The following is a 21,625-nucleotide window of genomic DNA, read 5'->3' as shown; positions in this document are numbered from 1 at the left end:
GTACCCCCATGCAGGCACAGGGAGAACATGCAAACTCCAGGCAGGTGCCGTGGTTGGGATTCAAACGAATGATCCTAGTACTGCCAGGCGGAAGTGCTAATCATTAAGCCACTGTGCTGCCCATCTATATGTACTAAGTATTTATTTTTGAAGCTAGTAATACACGTCTTTTTATAAGTCTGTACAATAATTGGATTGGATTAGGTCAAAGAGTTTGGCATCTTATTTTTCTTCATAGTGAACATTTTATAGGATAGCCAAATGTATTTAACTTGTATCAAATGTGCAGACACTGAACTGAAATAGATAGAATGTTATTTACCTAAAGTGACTATCTCCGGCTGTGAACATTTCTTGCTGAAAGTTCCCTGCAGTAGAAGTACTATTTTACTTACCTGTCAGGTAGCATGTTTTGTGGCAGTGGCACATCTTTTACCTTCCTTCCACTGAAGTGATGTCACAGCTATCAAGAGTTACGTTACATTTACAAATTTTTTAAGTCACAACATTTGGGTCAAAATTTTACATCAGGAATATGCAAAACTTTTTTTGAACCAACCCCAGGCAGATTAATTCAGTGCAATTCACCTATTTAACTTTAAACACTTCTGGGAGTGTCAGTTTCCTGTGCCCCTGCCATGTTCTATAGTTTCTGTCCCTAATCAGCAGGACACTGCAGTGCAGTAGGGGATAAAGGTTGGAGCTATAGCATATGGTGTGTGAAACAGGTATCCCACACTTCTGGAACTGTCATATGTTGAAAGTTTGGTGGAGGCTGCAATGCTAGAACAGAGTAAAGATTGGAGATACAGGCTGCTTTTATAATAGCTCTTTTATCATAGGGACCATTCATTTGGATTTTTTTGGAGCTGGCCAGACACTTTGAGTAAATGATGCTTTATGTATTTTAGTTACCTTTGCGTTCAGTACCTAGCAGGGGCAGACTGACCATTTGGAAACTTGGGCACTGCCCGAGGGCCCAGGGTCAGTAGGGGGCCCCATTAGATGCCCCTGGTACCTTTTTCATAGGCTTTTTTGAATTTCAGCAAGGACACAGGGGCCCCATGTTCCCATATTGCCCGGGGGCCCCATGAGTTGTCAGTCCGCCCCTGGTACCTAGTAAGTGACGTGAAAAAAAGCAGGTAGGAAAGTTGTTCAGACTTTTCAGACGCAATGGGCTGCATGCTTTTTCCAGGTCATAAAGTCAAATGAGCAGAAGAATGATCTACTTTCTCAGCTATCCATTAAAGTAGTTTAGAATGTGATTTTGTTGTTGATATTTTCTGATTATAATAAATGTAGAGATTTGTAGATTAGCCTCTAGAGGCAGAGAGGATTGCATATTACAAAGACTATGCCTAACTATTCAGCAACTGTTGATATACTGCATATTAGTTTCACAGAGAGTGCATTGGTTTTAATAAGTTTGCCAACTCCTAGACTTACTTAAAAAGAGCAATAAAGCAAAATACTATGTAGCACTTCTAAGCAGGGTGTCGAATTTAATAATAATGACCATTTAATTATAAATTATTCAAAGAGACATTTTTATAAAAAAATATATATACATTAATGAGATTATTTACTCCAAGCATATTTCTTTTAACAGTATATATAAAAAAAATATTGAGAAGACTATACAGTCCCTTAGACCTGTAATTTTGGTTAATTTTGTCATTCTGATACAGGAGACAGCTAGAAAAAAAGATATACTGTTACTGGCCTTTAGTCTTTTTTCTCCTTCCCTTCCACAAATGGCTACTAGTGAGACCTTACTTTGGTAAATTCTAATTATAGATTTATATTATACAGTTATAACTGGATTTAACTGATATCTGTAAATGGAAATAAGATGGCTCAATCCATGCATATATAAAAGTATTTTATAAATTATATTAAACAAAAAATACTGCTTACCATGTTAGTTCTTTGTGTGTTTTCTGCCCTAATATTTGCACTTATAATCAGTGTTAGTAAACTGTGGTAATGCATTAAAAATGTAAAATATGTATGAGGATGAACAACTGAGACATCACATAATCAATTTTCAAATGGAAATGTTCAGTTACAATCAAGACTACGTCTTTTTTCTCACTTAGTAACACAATAAAAAAACTACCCAGCATGTGCACAATTAAGCTATGTAGCTAGTGTTATTTTGGCCTAAGCAATTATCCCAACACCCATCCAAAATATTGTATCTCATAATACCAATTTACATCATATTACAATTTTTAAATAAGATTTTCTTTCTGTGATGTACTGACAAACCTGTAAGAAATGTATTCTTTAACAGAGGTTGAAAGAGGCAAAGAATTCCCTTTGGCTGTTAACTGCCACATTAGATTCATTCAATTTAGATCATAAAGAAGCCACAATTTCCACTGCAGTGAAAGCAGTGCTAATCCCACTATCAGTTTAATTATCTGGAAAAACTGATGTCAAACTTATTATGCTAACTCATGGTAACAAAATCACTGCAGATGTCAAAATAATCTTCAACCCATAGCATCCTCCCTGATTTATAGCTTATATACAATATACATGGCTAAATAAAATTTTCTTTAGATTAATGTTTTGTATTTCTTTGGCTATGGAAAATGAGCACAAGACAGGAAGGTTATAAAGTGGCTATATATTGGGCCTTTTAAATTCTATGTGTAGCCAACATCCCTTTTTTATAGAGTATTTTTTGTAGGCAGTTCAAAATGTAGAAAAACTACAGCTATTTGTACTTTTAGGTTATATTAAACCTTTGAAGCCAAAACTCAGACATACAAACACAAATGCAATGTAAATGAAGTCATGTATTCTTTAAAATAACATTAGAGTATATCTAAACCCAAGAACAATGAACAAACATTGAAAGTATTGCAGATTTTTAATGTTTAGATATGGTATCTGCATTCATTTTTATTTTACTGCAGGTACAGATAATACTATATGTGTAGATTATGTCTGTCTTCCCAAAAAATGCAACTGTGAATCTGTTGGTAACACTATTGCCATGCAAGTGCAATGCTAGCATTACAAGACTGGGAGCATTATTGACCATATATGGTCAATTATGTCACCCAGGATTCCTTAGCATTTTATGTAATAAATGTATACTGTCCCTTTAAAGAAAAACAGGAATTTTTTTTTTTTAAACATATTGCATTGTCTGGTTACACTTCTTGGTTCTGTACTTCAGCTATGGTTTTCCTGGCTGCAATCAGGCAGTGTGTAATAAATGACTGGTATTTATAAGGCCAAAGCTCATTGTTTAAATGAGTAGAGCCATATTCATATTCAGTATTGAACTTTGTTAATGTGGATATGAAAAAGAATTCCCAAAATGGGAAGATCTTGAGGTAGGTCCACCAAATGTGGAGAAGCTTTTATCTCCAAAATTTCAGCAACATGTAGATGGGGGTTTATCCATGATAGACACTGTATGGTGTAATATGAATGGTGCAGTAATTTGAGAGAAGGTGTCTGGAATTATACCATTGAATGATTTGGAATATTTGTGTTAATGATTTGGAATATTTGTGTTAAGTTTATTCCAAATGTGCCTAGAATGTGTTTCACCCATTTGCAGTGGGTAGGTAAGTACTTGATAGCAATAGAAAATACCTTTATGTTGGCTGAAGAGGTTTGTATAAAACGAAAGAACCTCAATAAGTAGAAAAGACTCTTCCAGAGGTGCGGAAAATGATACATGTGTGAGTTGAGGTTATTTATAGAAGTCTCTATTAGGAAGATCATATTGTTGCAAATCTGAAAATTACCTAAATATGCTCTCTTTGTATATTTGGCCTATAGTCTGAAGTCCTAAAGTGGTAACAGATAGATCTGTTGTAAGATGTTCTAGGGAGTTTCAAAAGTACAGATCACAGGTCTGATTTGGAAATTTTTATATAGGCAGCATTTATAGACTTAAAAGTGGATGTAATTGTTGTTATGGTGGAAGAGAGCGGGCACTGGAATTCCATTAAGATTGCTCTCAATAAGCTTTGAATAGTATGACGCATCAAGGATTATTCAATATATGCCCATTGTTTATCCCACACAGGGTATTACCAGCTTTTAAGTTGGTTGAGGATTACAGCTCATTAATAGCATAGAATATTGGGAACTCCAATTACTGCTGTCTTTTTGGATATATAGAGGATATAGTTCTAGCGTTCTAGCTCTTTTTTTTCACCAAATATAACGGCTGAGTTCAAGTTGCAGCTTTTTGAATATGAAGCTGTTAGATGGATGGAGGGCATTTGGAAGTAGTATAGTATAATTGGAAGCAGGACCTTTTTCACTACCACTGTTCTGCAAGCCCATGATAACCAAGACATCAAATGGTCATTAGATTGCTGGTGAATTTGCTGTATTAAGTAATTTAGTTAGAGGAAAGAAAGACTAGGGGTGAAGAGTTGTATTGCTAGGTATATAATATTTGATTTAGGTGCTCAGAAGAAACCTGAAGATGCGAAAATTGAGTTTTTCAGATATCCTGATATAACAATTGCTAGCATTTGAGATGAAAAAATATGGATTTTATAGAGGGAAATTTGTCCTAAATCTGTAAGTTATTAAAGCAGTAGTAAATCTTGTAATGTATAAAAAAACTTTTCTTCTGCAAGGCAATGTCATAATGTGCTTGTATGCATCATATACTAGCACATTATGTGAAACTTACTTTAAAACAAAGCCCTCCAGTGGCACGCTGTCACCGCTGACAGGGCTTCCATCTTCACCCGATCCTTGTTCCGGATTCTCAGGCTCAGCTTGAATGGCTGAGCCGCGATGATGTCACTCCTGCATTCACTTTTTACAGCACACAGCTCTGAAGGAACATTACAGGCACGTCATTCCTTCAGAGCACATGCACCTGTGCTGCTTTACAAGTAAATATCTCCTAAATGGTGCATGTGTAGGAGATATTTATAGTACCTACAGGTAAGACTTGGTATAGACTTGGTGTAGGTACAAGTAGAAAAACAGAGTTTGCTACCACTTCAACTGCTTGAAGGGATGCTGGCTATCAGTTAGCTATAATATAACATTGTCAATATATAAACTAATTCTGTGTTCCACCATCCCAGTGGTAAGACCTGAGATATTAGGGTGTATTCTGAGAGCCTCTGTTAATGGTTCCATGATGAGTGCAAACATTTTAGGGGAAAGGGGATGGTTTGTATAATATTTTAATAATATATTTCTCATTATCTTGTTATATTTTTATAAACTGTTTATATCTTTTCTGTTATTTCTTATGTGTCTGCAACCATATGACTTTGACTGTGTTGTTTGGATGCTGTGACAAGATATAGAATCACATTACAAATTGTATAGTTAGCTGTCCACAAAACAACTACCGTCTGCTCTCCCTGCATTTAGATCTGGCAGTTTTTCCTGCTGCTGGCTTAAACTGTGAAATATTTATAACCATGTGTTCTCAATGCCCAATAGCGTTTTTACAGAGGGCCACGGGGTCAGTAGGGGGCCCCATGAGATGCCCCTGGTACCTTTTTCATAGGCTTTTTTGAGTTTGGGCAAGGACACAGGGGCCCCATGATCCCCTATTGCCCGGGGGCCCCATGAGTTGTCAGTCTGCCCCTGATACGCTGTATATATTTATTAAAGTATAGCATTGCTGCTTCTTTTTAGTAGTCCTTCAAAGTGTTTGTACTTTATCGAATAGAAAAAAACAGCAGTGAGCGCTAATCCTGAAAGCGGCTAAGCACTCTAAGCAACCAATATAAACTTAAATGAAATAACATAAAAATAGTGCAGCGCTAAAAGTAGTGACAATAAGACAGATATAAGTCCACTAAAAGTCTTGGTCATATGGACGTGTCCAGTGACAAATGAGGATTCAGAATTGGTGATCCGTGTTGAAACGGCTGAAAAACGCACTCACCAGAAGTAAGACACATAAACGCAGTGTGCATCTAGAGCTCATGGATCCTCAATCCAGAGGGGAGTAAAGCTGGTCCGGTTACAGGAATGGTGAATCCCTCCTCTGTGGATGCAGCAACAGATCCTCCTTCTCTCGATTAGGTGTAGAATTCCAAGATCAAGATTCTGCAAGCAAAAGCTCCTCAAGGGAGTTTTAGGGAAGGACACCCATAGTGTAGTAGGTAATAAAAAGCAGCTTTATTAAAATAATGATATCCAATTCAAAAGTAGGCAGGTATCATAAAGATGTGTCAGCAAGACAAACTAACCCTGACACTCTGAATAATGGCCGCCGGGCCTCCACGTGGCTCCGGCGGCGTAGCATCTCGACGTCCAGGCTCCTCCTTAGGAATTCTACACCTAATCGAGAGAAGGAGGATCTGTTGCTGCATCCACAGAGGAGGGATTCACCATTCCTGTAACCGGACCAGCTTTACTCCCCTCTGGATTGAGGATCCATGAGCTCTAGATGCACACTGCGTTTATGTGTCTTACTTCTGGTGAGTGCGTTTTTCAGCCGTTTCAACACGGATCACCAATTCTGAATCCTCATTTGTCACTGGACACGTCCATATGACCAAGACTTTTAGTGGACTTATATCTGTCTTATTGTCACTACTTTTAGCGCTGCACTATTTTTATGTTGTTTGTACTTTATGTTTCCTCTTTTATTTCTCTCCCAGTGCTGCTTTTTGCTCTGCTAAGCACAGAAGTTTAGTGGTTCCTTGAAGCATTAGGGTCCTCGGCTTAAGGCAGGCCATAGACGGGCCGTTTTTTGCAGAATTTTTGGCCGATAAACAAAAAACGGCCCCATTGCCGATGCTGCCCACAAATGTCCACAAAAAAACATCAGTTTTTTGGGGATTTTCCAGCATGACCGATAAAACTAAACGAGAAGATCCGCAAAAAATGGCCGACAGACTGGTCCCACTAACGGCGTGAATATCGACAGATTTTTTGTGCGAACAAAAATTCAGCTGATAAACGACCCGTCTATGGCCTGCATAAGTCCAAGCAAAGGACACCATGGGGTTTATTTACTAAAGCTGGAGAGTCCAAAATCAGACTCCCTTCTGCATAGAAACCAATCAGCTTCCCGGTTTCATTGCCAAAGCTTCATTGAACAAGCTGAGGTTAGAAGCTGATTGGTTTCTATGCAGAAGGGAGTCTGATTTTGGACTCTGCAGCTTTAGTAAATAAACCCCCATATGTTTGGAGTTTGCATGTGCTCACCCTCACACTCCAAAGGTATATTTATAAGTTAACTGGCTTCTGTCTAAATTGGTCCTAGTATGTATATGTGTGTGTTTATGTATGTGAGATAAGGAGCTTATATTTTAAGCTCTCTGAGGGCAGGGGCTGTTGTAAATGTGCAGTATATGGTTCTGCATAAAGTGTCTGTGCCATTAAAAAAACCTGTTGCCTGTAGTGCCTTCATCAAGCCTTATGTAAATGCAGCTCTATATAATTAGGAAATAATTTCATGCATATATGAATCAGGTTCTTTTTTGCAGCCTTGAGTGCAATCAGCACTTAGAATGGGAATATGGCATTCTGATGGGAGGAGAGGGCACAGTGACAAAAATATGAGCTCACCAACCTGCTGCTTCTCCTTTCATTGTTCAGTCATAGGGTGGGGCTGAGGAGGAAACTTGTGTTACATAGCAGAGCAAAGAAAAATAAGGTATCTTGTCCTGCCAGAAAGGACTATGCTGTCTGACAGAGCTGTGTAAATCTGTGGAATGAGTAGACAAAAATACATATGCATTGTCAAGCAAAATAGCTCCCTTTGTATTAACTGTTCGCTTGGAGTTCAGCTTTAACCACAGGCTTCTATACATCAGTTTTTTAGTATCTAACTTTTCCTTTGTGTACCTTTAGCCATTTTACAGCTAAAAGTTTAACATTTTTAAATTGCACATATAAACCAAAAGCTATAATAAGTAATACAATTCCATTAGAAGTGGATACAACATTGATTACAAGTCTTTGAGATTCAATGTTAAAGTGACCAATTTCTTCTACATAAAGTACTAAGTGTAAGTACAGAAGGAGGAGGTATGGATTTTCTGATCAGCACCCTGATCAGTTTGTTTTGTAGAAATGTCAGTGCATTATCTGATATATAGTTTGAAATCTGTGGGGCACATACATGTGCATGTCAATAAATTAGAATGTCATCAAAAAATTTATGTATTTAAATTCAAAAAGTGAAACTCATATATTATATAGATTCATTACACACAGAGTGATATTTCAAGCATTTCTTTCTTTTAACTTTGATGATTATGGTTTACAGCGAGTGAAAACACAAAATTCATTATCTCAGAAAATTTGAATATTGTGAAAAAGTTCAATATTGTAGACTTCTGGTGTCACACTCTAATCAGCTAATTAACTCAAAACACATGTAAAGGTCTCCTGAGCCTTATGCAGGCCATAGACGGGGAGAAAAACGGCAGATTTTTCCTTAAAAAAACGAAAAATCGGTCGTTCAAGCGGCCGACGTTACCATCAATGGTAAAAAAAATCGGCCGATTTTCATCCTGTCTACAGCTGGCAAAAAGTGTCCCTGCAGAGAGCTCCGCTATTTCTTTGACAGTTCTCTGACAGTTCCTTGACATTTACAGCGATTGCAACAATGTATCTATTTGTATCCATTTAGGATACAGATGTTTTTATTCAGAAACAAATAGATACAATGTTACAACCGCTGTAAATGTCAGAGAACTGTCAAAGAAATAGCGGAGCTCTCTGCAGGGACACTTTTTGCCGTACTGGAATTCCTCTAATTTTTCATCCTTCTTCTTCTTCTCCTGCTTCATCATCATCCTCTTCTTCTTCTTCTTCTTCATCATCATCCTCTTCTTCTTCTTCTTTTTCTTCATCATCATCCTCTTCTTCTTCTTCTTGGTCATCATCATCCTCTTCTTCTTCTTCTACTTCTTCATCATCATCCTCTTCTTCTTCTTCTTCTTCCTCTTCCTCTTCATCATCATCCTCCTCTTCTTCTACTTCTTCTTCCTCTTCATCATCATCATCATCTTCTTCTTCTACTTCTTCCTCTTCATCATCTTCATCCCCTTCTTCTACATCTTCTTCTACTTCTTCTTCCTCTTCATCATCATCATCCTCTTCTTCTTCTACTTCTTCTTCCTCTTCATCATCTTCATCCTCTTCTTCTTCTTCTACTTCTTCTTCCCCTTCTTCATCATCATCCTCTTCTTCTTCTTCTTCTTCCTCTTCATCATCATCATCCTCTTCTTCTTCTACTTCTTCTTCATCTTCATCATCTTCATCCTCTTCTTCTTCTACTTCTTCTTCCTCTTCTTCATCATCATCCTCTTCTTCTACTTCTTCTTCCTCTTCATCATCTTCACCCTCTTCTTCTTCTTCTACTACTTCTTCTTCCTCTTATTCATCATCATCCTCTTCTTCTTCTTCTACTTCTTCTTCCTCTTCATCATCATCATCATCCTCTTCTTCTACTTCTTCTTCCTCTTCATCATCATCATCCTCTTCTTCTTCTACTTCTTCTTCCTCTTCATCATCTTCATCCTCTTCTTCTTCTACTTCTGCTTCCTCTTCATCATCATCATCATCCTCTTCTTCTACTTCTTCTTCCTCTTCATCATCCTCTTCTTCTTCTTCTACTTCTTCTTCCTCTTGATCATCATCATCCTCTTCTTCTACTTCTTCTTCTTCTACTTCTTCTTCCTCTTCATCATCATCATCATCATCCTCTTCTTCTACTTCTTCTTCCTCTTCATCATCTTCATCCTCTTCTTCTTCTTTTTCTTCTTTTTGTCTTCCTCTTGCAGGTCACTGCTCATGCGCAGATTTTTTATCGGTAAAAAATCGGCCGATTAGCCCATTATTGCCGTGAAAATCGGCCGATTTTTTTCCAACTTTCCCGATTTAAAAAAAACGGCCAAAATACCAAAAAACGGCCGAACAAATAGCCCACTAACGATCCGAAAACATTGTTCAACAAATTTTTATTTTTTGCCAGTTTTGGAAACAAAAGGATCCATTTCTTAATGAATTTCACATTCTGAGTTCAAATATAACAATGAAATTTGTCAATTGGCTCTAGTTTTTCTGTAAACGGAAAGTTTTCTACTATAGGCGTAATGACTACATAATGCACAATAATTATATAGATAGATGTCTTTCCACAAATATAAAGCAAGTGATATTGACTACATAACAAAGCCTAAATGGCATAATATATTGCATAGGATTACCAAGAAAAATTATAGCCATAAGCTAAGTTGAATCATTTTAATACTTAGGATTCTCACTAGTTTTGTCTTCAGTTTGTGTCGGTTTTGCTTCTCTTGGCTTTTCTCTTGTATTCGAGGAAAGGGCTATCTCTTACAACTGCACGTGACTACACGCTTCAGGTTCTTCCTCACTTGACTCAACCACGAAGGATTCTGGTGCTTTAGGAATTGGTAGCCCCTCTCCATGAGGAACTGGACGTATTGCCGATGGAATATTTGGATAGTGCACAGATAACTTTTTCTTCTTATTTAGCCCTTTTACAATTGGAGGCACCATACAAAAGTAACAATTACTAACATGATCTGTTGGCTCTCTCCAAATCATTGGCACAGCGAAAGGCATAGATGCCTTTTTTCCATTCAACCATTGCTCCAGTGCCGTCCCACAAGAATTGCAGCATATATGTGGTGCCCAGCTCTTGTCCTGGTCTCCTATCTTGCAGCCAAAATACAAGTTGTAGGCTTTCTTAATCATTCCTGTTATCCTCCTTTTTTGTGAAATAAAAGTTATTTCATCGCAGATATAGCAGAAATTATCTGCTTTATTCACACAAGTTCGAGGCATTACTGAGTAGCCTATATAAGCATAAAACGAAATGTAAAGACGCTGTCGAACTACAATCAGCTACAGATACTGCAGCTTTTATGCAGTGAAGTGATGCAATTAAAGGCTAATATTGCATCATCTCAGTATACATGCAATTTTCTATTGGTCACCAGTATCAATTGCGCAATATGCAGCTGAAGTTGCATCATAATTTTGAATGGCTTACGTCATTAGATGGGTGAATATATCATGGAAACTAGAGCCAATCAACATTTTTTAGGGTCATTTTCGTTTTCAGCACCCCAAAATTATGTAAGATTAGCTAATTTTATGCCCAAAACTTTTTACCTGTTGAACAGTGAAATCGGCCGATTTGATTTTCGGCCGAAAAATCGGCCGATTTTCGACCCATCTATGGCCTGCATTAGGCTCCGTTCATGCCTATGCAGTTTGCTTTTTGTCCATTTTGCAGTGCTTTTTGCAGTTTTTATCATTTTTGACACTTTTTTACCATGTTTTGCATATTGTTCAGCTTTCTTTTTTTTTTTAAAGTGGAATTTTTTTTTTGCTGGGCAGAATACAAATGCAAAATGTAGCAAAAATGCAATACCATGCATTTATGCAGGTTCTCCATTGAAATCTATTGTAGCAAAAATGCTGCTTTTCGCTTTATAAAAAAAACATTCCTGACCCTTTCTGAAAATGCAGCAGGTCAAAAAAAGCGTAGATGAGAACATTTTCCATAGGAAACCATATTAAATAGACTGTAGTGCATTTCTGCAAAAAGCACGTTGCTGTGAAAGGAGCCTTAGAATGGTCTCTCAGTTTGATTCATTAGGTTAAACAATGATAGGGAAGACTGCTGACTTGACTGTTGCCCAGAAGACAGTCATTGACACCCTCCACAAAGAGGGTAAGTCACAAAAGGTAATTGCTAAGGAAGCTTGCTGTTCACAGAATGCTGTATCCAAGCATATTAGTGGAATGTTTAGTGGAAGGAAAAAGTGTGGGAGAAAAAGATGCACAAGCATCAGGGATAACCACAGCCTTGAGAGGATTGTGAAGCAAAGGCCATTCAAGAATTTGAGAGAGTATCACAAGCAGAGGATTAGGCTGGTGTCAGTGCTTCAAGAGCCACCACACACAGACCTATCCAGGACATGGACTACAACTGTTGCATTCCTTGTGTCAAGCCACTCTTGAACCAGAAATGTCAGAAGCTTCTTACCTGGGCTAAGGAGAAAAAGGACTGGACTGTTGCTCAGCAGTCCAAAGTCCTCTTATCAGATGAAAGTAAATTTTGAATTTCATTTGGAAATCAAGTTCCCAGAGTCTGGAGGAAGAGTGGAGAGGCACAGAATCCAAGTTGCATGAGGTCCATTGTGAAGGTTCCACAGTAAGTGATGATTTGGGGAGCCATGTCATCTGCTGGTGTTGGTCCACTGTATTTTATCAAGTCCAATGTCAGCACAGCCCTCTACCAGAAAATTCTAGAGCACTTCATGCTTCCCTCTGCTTACAAGCTTTATGGAGATGCTGATTTCATTTTCCAGCAATACTTGGCACCTGCCCACAGTGCCAAAAGTGCCAGTACCTGGTTTAATGATCATGGTAGCACTGTGCTTGATTGGCCAGCAAACTCACCTGAACTAAACCCCATAGAGTATCTGTGGGGTATTGTCAAGAGGAAGATGAGAGACACCAGACCCAACAATGCAGACAAGCTGAAGGCTGCTATCAAAGCAACCTGGGCTTCCATAACACCTCAGCATTGCCATGGACTGATTGCCTCCATGCCACGCTGCATTCATGCAGTAATTCATGCAAAAGGAGCCCCGACCAGTATTGAGTGCATACTATACTGTACGTGGATATACTTTTCAGTAAGCCAACATTTCTGTATAAAAATCCTTTTTTTATTAGTCTTTTGTAATATTTACATTTTCTGAAGTTACTGAATTTTGGGTTTTCACTAGCTTTAAGCCATAATCATCAAACTTAAAAGCAGGAAATGCTCAAAATATAGCACTCTGTGTGTAATGAATCTATATAATATCTGAGTTTCACTTTTTGAACTGAATTACTGAAATACATTTTTGATTATATTCTAATTTATTGAAATGCACCTGTAAAGCGGGTATGCTGTTTTGAGGCTATTTGTACACAGCAGATTGCAAGCTACTTTTTCACACTTCAACCTATGTTCTTACTAAGTCTCTAGAGAACACTATTATAAACCAGCAATTGTATTAGTGTGCTTGCATGAGAGGTAGCATATTGATGCATGCATAAGCATATCTCGATAGGGGAATTGTGTTGCCACCATAACAAATGTGACATACAAAATGTGTTCTTTGATACATATTATATATATATATATTTTTCATTCTGCATTTGTTTTACAGACAGTAACTTCATTCTTGCAAATGCTCAGGTGGCTAAGGGATTCCCTATAGTTTACTGTTCAGATGGCTTCTGTGAACTTGCTGGGTTTGCACGAACGGAAGTCATGCAGAAGAGTTGCAGCTGTAAATTTTTATATGGTGCTGAAACAAATGAACAGACAACACTTGAAATTGAAATGTCACTAGAGGAAAAGAGTGAATTCAAGGGAGAAATCATGTTTTACAAGAAGAATGGTAAGTGATTTTTTTTTTCTCTTTAAGGTTCTCCTGTATTGTTTTTATTGTTAAGTGCCTTGGAGGTTTGAGAAATGCCATTTCAGCAGAGGACGGAATAGATGCTCTCCTGCCTCCACACTTGTTGTTATTCCCAGCCATAATTTAGCTATAATAACCAAATGAGTAGAAAGGTCAGTGTTGATATATACAGCCTAATGAATAGGCCTGTGGTAAACATTTATTTACCTGTAAATGTAACCTTTATTATTTATTAGGTCACACTTACTGAAATTGTATGTTGCATAAAGATAAGAGCAGAAGCCTGAATGAAATGTGTATAGTATTACATCAAGAATGTTACATTGCAAGAACCATTCATTCTTCTGCTACTGATAACAATGATGTGATTTAGGGGTTTACAGGTAATACAGTCAGGTCCATAAATATTGGGACATTGACACAATTCTAACATTTTTGGCTCTGTACACCACCACAATGGATTTGAAATGAAACGAACAAGATGTGCTTTAACTGCAGACTGTCAGCTTTAATTTGATGGTATTTACATCCATATCAGGTGAATGGTGTAGGAATTACAACAGTTTGCATATGTGCCTCCCACTTATTAAGGGACCAAAAGTAATGGGACAGAATAATAATCATAAATCAAACTTTCACTTTTTAATACTTGGTTGCAAATCCTTTGCAGTCAATTACAGCCTGAAGTCTGGAACGCATAGACATCACCAGATGCTGGGTTTCATCCCTGGTGATGCTCTGCCAGTCCTCTACTGCAACTGTCTTCAGTTCCTGCTTATTCTTGGGGCATTTTCCCTTCAGTTTTGTCATCAGCAAGTGAAATGCATGCTCAATCGGATTCAGGTCAGGTGATTGACTTGGCCATTGCATAACATTCCACTTCTTTCCCTTAAAAAACTCTTTGGTTGCTTTTGCAGTATGCTTTGGGTCATTGTCTATCTGCACTGTGAAGCGGCATCCAATGAGTTCTGAAGCATTTGGCTGAATATGAGCAGATAATATTGCCCAAAACACTTCAGAATTCATCCTGCTGCTTTTGTCAGCAGTCACATCATCAATAAATACAAGAGAACCAGTTCCATTGGCAGCCATACATGACCACGCCATGACACTACCACCACCATGCTTCACTGATGAGGTGGTATGCTTAGGATCATGAGCAGTTCCTTTCCTTCTCCATACTCTTCTCTTCCCATCACTCTGGTACAAGTTGATCTTGGTCTCATCTGTCCATAGGATGTTGTTCCAGAACTGTGAAGGCTTTTTTAGATGTCGTTTGGCAAACTCTAATCTGGCCTTCCTGTTTTTGAGGCTCACCAATGGTTTACATCTTGTGGTGAACCCTCTGTATTCACTCTGGTGAAGTCTTCTCTGTATTGTTGACTTTGACACACATACACCTACCTCCTGGAGAGTGTTCTTGATCTGGCCAACTGTTGTGAAGGGTGTTTTCTTCACCAGGGAAAGAATTCTTCGGTCATCCACCACAGTTGTTTTCCGTGGTCTTCCGGGTCTTTTGGTGTTGCTGAGCTCACCGGTGCGTTCCTTCTTTTTAAGAATGTTCCAAACAGTTGTTTTGGCCACGCCTAATGTTTTTGCTATCTCTCTGATGAGTTTGTTTTGTTTTTTTAGCCTAATGATGGCTTGCTTCACTGATAGTGACAGCTCTTTGGATCGCATCTTGAGAGTTGACAGCAACAGATTCCAAATGCAAATAGCACACTTGAAATTAACTCTGGACCTTTTATCTGCTCATTGTAAATGGGATAATGAGGTAATAACACACACCTGGCCATGGAACAGCTGAGAAGCCAATTGTCCCATTACTTTTGGTCCCTTAACAAGTGGGAAGCACATATGCAAACTGTTGTAATTCCTACACCGTTCACCTGATTTGGATGTAAATACCCTCAAATTAAAGCCGACAGTCTGCAGTTAAAGCACATCTTGTTCGTTTCATTTCAAATCCATTGTGGTGGTGTATAGAGCCAAAAATGTTAGAATTGTGTCAATGTCCCAATATTTATGGACCTGACTGTATATGTAAATCTTCAACTACACCTATAATACGCAGTCTTTCTATTAGTCTAGACTAAATGAATACCATTTAGTGATAATCACTTTAAAGTCACAGTGTCAAGTACATTTTAATCTTATTCTTTATACCACCATACTAAACTTGACAGGGACTACAAAGAAATTAAAAGTGAGCCTCACAGCCTATGGCTAAATACACAGTAAAATAGATAAAGTATATGTTTACTTCTTCACCTGCCAAAGGATTTACACTTCAGTTTCACTGAGGCATACATTGAATTAACTTCCAAGATGCATAATTTTTTTAAAAAACCCATTCCTCTACACACCAAAGTTATTTTCATTAATAAGCATTGAAATAAATTAATAAAAAAATGGACAGAAAATAATTACACATTGTAAACATTGTAGTTCCCCCTTACATTGGTGGTAAATGAGAAATCCTGAAATTGGTGGTCAGTCAAAAAATGCCACTTGCATTGGTAGTCGATGAAAGAAAGACCCCCTTCTATTGGTAGTGAGAGGATGGAAGGATGTTTTACCCTTAACTTGGTGGTCATTTGGGGGAAGACTGCCCCTTGTATTTGTGGTCAGTGAGATGAATGCTCTATTACAGATAGCTAAAAAGATTTTCACATTGTTACTGGTTAACTACCTAGGTGAAAAGACGAGATGCTCATCCTGAGTCATGCTGCTAGCTCTTTGGAGTGTTATTGCTACTGGAACTATGCAGATATGCTACTGGAACTATGCAGATACAGTCAGGTGGGAGATCAGTCCACCTGAGCAGCTTGCATGCAAACAATATACCACTTTTACTTTATCCTACATCATGGGACAGAGCAGCCTTATTAGTCATAGTCATAGTCATTAGTTACTTACACATTGGTTTATGCAACAGCAACCTGTGATTGGTTTTTCCCAGTGACTGAAAGTGAGGGTCACTGCTGTGCAATTCTCTGCATAATGGTACCAGATTCTCAAGCAATTCTTTCAATATCAGCTTGGGGATCAAGTCCCTGAGGGCCCTATAAGGCACAGTTCACAATAATGGGTGAAGATTGGACCCATGAGGTAAGAGATTTGTCCTGTTGCAGGAATGGTAAGTGTCCTGGTAATTTTCTGGTACTGCTAACATCGATGTGCCCCCCCTTTTCTCCCTTTGATCTTAGATACAGAAAAGTGTATGCATGTTTTCTACCTAGTTGTTCTGGCAGGGAATGTACTGTGCTGCTGTGTTATTTTTATTTTTTTTGTTTCCCTGTTTTGTCTGCCTCACTGCTTTTGTTTTTTATCCAACTGAACTCTGGGCACACTATGAGGTCCATGATGGGGTGGAGTGGGAGTGCTGTTTAATTCTGATCACCCTATTTATTGCTTCAGGCTGCACAATGTGTGGTTGGCCCACCTGGCAGTTCAGGCTGCATGCATGTGCGGCACACGGCTATGACATCAGTAGAGGTGGGGCTTTATGGCGGTGGCCATATTGATGGAATATGTATAAGCTGGACAGTAGTGGAATCAGCCATGGATGTGCTGAAGCAAGGGAAAGACAGGGGCAGCAGTGGTCAATGCAAAGATGGAGGCATCATATGGGGGCAGAGAGCAAGCTCTTCGGTTTCAGAGACTGTATCACAGGTCATATAAGTAAACCAGCTGGGGGAGACATTGACAGCTGAGTTGTCCCCTAGGGTAATCAGCACATTGTTGTTTTTGCACAGTGTCCTTCCAGCTGACTGGGATTGCTAGCTTGGCACATTACATTGAGATCAGCAAGCCATACGTCTATGGATGGTGAAGAGGGGGAAATATAGGGAGCAGAAGGTTTTCAGATACTTTCATCAGGTTGGGAAGATACTAGACATAGCCCCCTGGTAAAGCTTTTACTAGGGATCTGGGTGTTTCCAATTATTATGAGCCCCTTCCTTTTCCAGGTATTTCAGCTACCTCTGAGGCACCTGCTTTTGATTCATTTGTGACAAAGGATGATTTGTTGTCTGATTTAGTTGGAATAAAACAGCAGCTTACTAGCATGCTTGCCAATGCGAGCCAGGCTAGTCACAAGCACAGGCATCCCCCCTTCTCCTCCTCTCTACTTTTTATATGGAAGAGGATTTCATGGAGGATGAGACAGAAGTGGACGATGGTGGGCTGGAAGAGGTGGAAGTGGACGATTCTTCTTTGGATGATTCTGCACCTGAAGAGCCCCATGGTCAGGTTTTGACTCAGACTCAGAAAGGCTTTGTCAGTTTTCTCTGATTTGGTGTGCACAAATCTGAAGTTGTTTTTATTTCAGAGGGTTCCATCACTGGAGTCATGGGGGTAGCTTGAAGATCTCCATTCTTTATCCTTGTGTGAGATGGGGAAACAGCTCTCATTGTTTGAACACTGTTTGTGTGGAAGTAAATTAATGTTTTGACTGACATTCTGCGGTTTAGCCACAAGATGTCACTGTTTTTCTAACACAGCCTCAGACTGCATAGATATTTGTATATTCATGAAGAGGTGGGGTTTTGCACACAGAGTTGGAGAGAACAGGAAGGAGGGAGAGAAGCCATGTTTTGGAGCATGGTGAATAAGGGGCCGTGTGAGCTGAGAATCTGATGACATCCAGGTGTGAAAGCGTCCCTCAGTAACCAAAGATTGATGCCAGGAAGCTGATGAGAATGGTGCCAGGAATGCTGATGAGATTGCTGCCAGGAAGGCTGATGAGAGCAGAGGAACTAAGCAACATATACGGCAAGACCGCATGCTTGTTGGAGAGACATTTGTTCTGTTCAGAGTTCTGTTGCAAAGCAGACCCAGGTCGGTAAGATCGTGCACGCACCTCATTTCAGTGTTGGTGCCTTGAGACTGAGTCCAGGCCTATAGTTAGTTAGTTAGGGTCTCTGTTTGTGTCAGGCCACAAGTGTTGTTACTGATTATTGGAAGGACTCCACAACTTAAAGTGACATTTCACATTGGAGAGCTGATAAAATCCTACAAACTCAAGCCAGACTGGCGTTTTGCTCAGAAGGAATACTCAGGCACGTGCTACAGGACCAGTTATGGGAGGGGGAATACTGTAAATTTTTGTAAGATTGTAAGCTGTTGTGCTGCACCGCAGGCTAGCCCATACCGTACACCCATACACTGATTCTTGCTCTTTTAGGGTAATAACAGGTAAGGTGTGGCAGCTTATTTGTGCCCGCCAGTAGGTAAATTGGTTCACTTTCTACCTTCATTCATCAGAAGGCGCCGTGCTGTGCAGCACAAGGGTCTCAGCCTTTGGGCTGGGTGTATGTAAATTTATTGTATGTTTCCAGCATTTGTGGTTATGCTTATTTGCCACATCTAAGTAAAATTCTGTTGTGGCAAAAGCTGGTGTTGGGGTTGCTTTCCTCATTCTTGAATTCACTGTATCCTGGGGAGCCCACCCCGGTACATGGCTTACACCTGCATCCACATAAAAAAGAGGTGGTATATGCAGACTGAACTCACCCTGAGAGGGTGTTTGTTCCACCAAAGAGATTCACTCAGTGATATTATATGGAGGAGGAATTAGTAGTGTAGTATGCCCTTGGTGGCTGCAGCAGTATCTTATTTCAATAAAAACCATACATGCCCAGTGGATGGTGTTCTAGTTCTTAAGGATGTTTCTGACAAAAGTTTGTAAACCTTGCTGAAGGGATCTTTTGCCTTAGTGGCTGTTGCCTTACAGTCAGCAGTTGCAGCCATCGGACTCTTCCAAAGCCTTTAGACTAGGGTAATGTGTTTGTCCAGAAGATTGGATTCCACTAGCAGAGATACTAACATGGGCGAGCAGATTTCACTTGGGCATGTTGCTTTGCTGTGTATGCCTTGAAAGTTTCCATTCAGCAGATTTTGTGTTTGGGACTTTTGCCTTTACATATACACAGGATTATTTGGTTAAAGTGTGGGTCTTCAGAATTACCCTGCTAAAAGCTGTTGATTAGTTTTCCTTTTCATAGGGAATGGTTGGTTGGGCCAGATTTATGAAAGTATATCCAGAAGAGTTTTGAAGGTAAGAAGGGCACACGTTAGACTCAGAGGTCTGCTGCCCCCCTCACCTCTTTGCCTTCTTTCACAAGGTACCTTTCACCGCCCTCAAGCTTCAAGCTCTAGAACAAAGCAACAGTCCAAGTTCCATAATGAGGCCTGGGTCTCCAAGCCAAAATTGGACTTTAAGGCTCCTTCCCAATGAAGGGGTTCCCCCACTCATGTGGGTGGGGGGATGCATGCAGGCTTTTACAGTAATATGGCAGGGAGAGGTAGCAGACAAATGGGTCTGCTGTTTGGTTGCTCGTGGACACAGGTTGAAGTTATTTCTCTCCACACTTTAGGTTTTCAAATATTTTTATGATTCTGCAAAGAAGGTTGTTGCTTTCACGGACTCTTGATGATCTTCTCTGTCAAGAGGTAATCATTCCAGTACCAGAGCTAAGTCTGTGATATTCTTCCAATATTGGATCTAAGTATCTCAACAAGTTTCTTGCCGCAGCATTCTAGTAGAAGCAGTGCTGGTTATTCTTGTTGCTCCAGCCTGGCCCAGGAGGGCATGGATCTTTGACATTGTGAAGATGTCAATGGACAGTTCTTTCTTTCTTCTAGTTCATCCCAATCTATTTTGCAAGGGCGATCTTCCCATCATTATTTTTGATTGATGGCTTTAACAGCAGAATTTTGAAGGACAGGGGAATATCTGATGCGTTTTTTCCCATGCTTATGAGAGCTGGGAAAGTTACATCTAGTAAGATTTACCACATTACCTGGAAATCCTATGTGGCCTGGTTTGAGGCTAGGAAATTTCATTCTTGCATGTGTGTTGTGGGGCATATTTTGGCTTTTCCAAACAGGGTTGTAATACATCTGGTCTTAAGAATAATATAGATAATAGGAAAAGAGCTTTTATTAAATATAAAAATGAAGGAACGCTATCATCGTTTAAACATTACAAAGAATATAACAGAATATGCAAAAAGGAAATTAAAAAAATGTTATTAGCTTTAGAATCATTTTAAAGTGTTATTTGTAAATGCAGACATTGTGAAATAATAGGCTGTTCTCTTTGCAAGGAAAGTTTGCCTTAGTTTAGTGAATGTGGTGAAAATACAATTTGCAAATAAAACCCAATCATGTGTAAGGAAAATTAAAAAAAAAAGCAGGGGCATTATGCGGAGTCCCCCAAAATCCATACTAGACCCTTATCCGGGCATTCAGCCTGAATGGTAGGAAAGGGAGGGGCAGTGAGCATGCACCCCTCCAAACCATACCAAGCCTTGTGCCCTCAACACTGGAATGGAACCTTTCAGGTAGGCAGAAAAGCCCAACCACCTACATGGCTCCTTGTCACCGTGTTAGCTAATTGCAAGAGGAATCAATGAACTACAAGAGAGCTCATTAGCACCCTTGCAACTCATTGAGAACTACAAACTGTCTGCAATGGTTGACTGTACTTTTCCTTGTGGTTTTTAAATTGTGACAGCAGGTGCAGTGAGAAGATCCACCACCCACTGTCACAAGGAAGGGGGTTTGGGGGAAGATAGGAACTGCAACATGTTACATGTTCCCCCCTTAATACAGGTGTAAAATCTAACATGTTCCAAAGGTGAATTTGGCCTTTAATCTTCATCCCACATAAGTGCAGTAATGTTTGTATATGGTACATGGTTTCAACTAAATTATGCATTGTACTAATCAACATGACAAGAAACCAGCACTCTACTTTCCTTAAGGAATATGTAAACACAACATTTTATATACCTGATATATGCCTGCTATACCATACCATGTACTTGAATGAAATTGTATCCTGTTCTCTTTGTATTGCTTCCTTTGTGTGAAATCCCTGGTGTTCCTGCCAGTCTCTCTGTTTTCCTATTAAAAAATGACCATACTAAGCAGGAGAGCACACCATGGTCAGTTCTCTAACTATGTTGGGAACTCAGTCTGCTCTTTTCCATTGTTTTGCCTTTCATTTCTGTTTTCCACTGAGTGGGTTGTTTTACAAGGTGAGGGTTTTAGAAGCAGTAAATGAGCTTTAAAGTAGGCTTTAAAGTAGAGCTGTGAGCAAACTATGGTCATTCAAATATTTAGAAAACTTTTAGAAGCAGTAAATGAGCTTTAAAGTAGGCTCTTACTGAAAAAAAATACTA

General features: G+C 39.2%; 1 protein-coding gene across 5 annotated transcripts in view; it reads left to right on the top strand.

The window, feature by feature from the left end:
• Positions 1–21,625, top strand: part of KCNH8 (potassium voltage-gated channel subfamily H member 8) — a 576,797-nt gene that overhangs the window by 259,918 nt on the left and 295,254 nt on the right. For all 5 annotated transcript variants that reach the window (XM_089691130.1, XM_089691138.1, XM_089691150.1 and 2 more), the window contains exon 2: positions 13,179–13,412. In XM_089691130.1, coding sequence (XP_089547256.1) covers positions 13,179–13,412 — 234 coding nt within the window. The remainder of the gene's footprint in view (positions 1–13,178; positions 13,413–21,625) is intronic.

Source organism: Staurois parvus, unplaced genomic scaffold (genome assembly GCF_062004578.1).
Source record: "Staurois parvus isolate SC_StPar_1 unplaced genomic scaffold, SC_StPar_1.0 ptg000021l, whole genome shotgun sequence".
Classification (NCBI taxonomy): domain Eukaryota; kingdom Metazoa; phylum Chordata; class Amphibia; order Anura; family Ranidae; genus Staurois; species Staurois parvus.
This window is presented reverse-complemented; position numbering and strand designations above follow the sequence as displayed.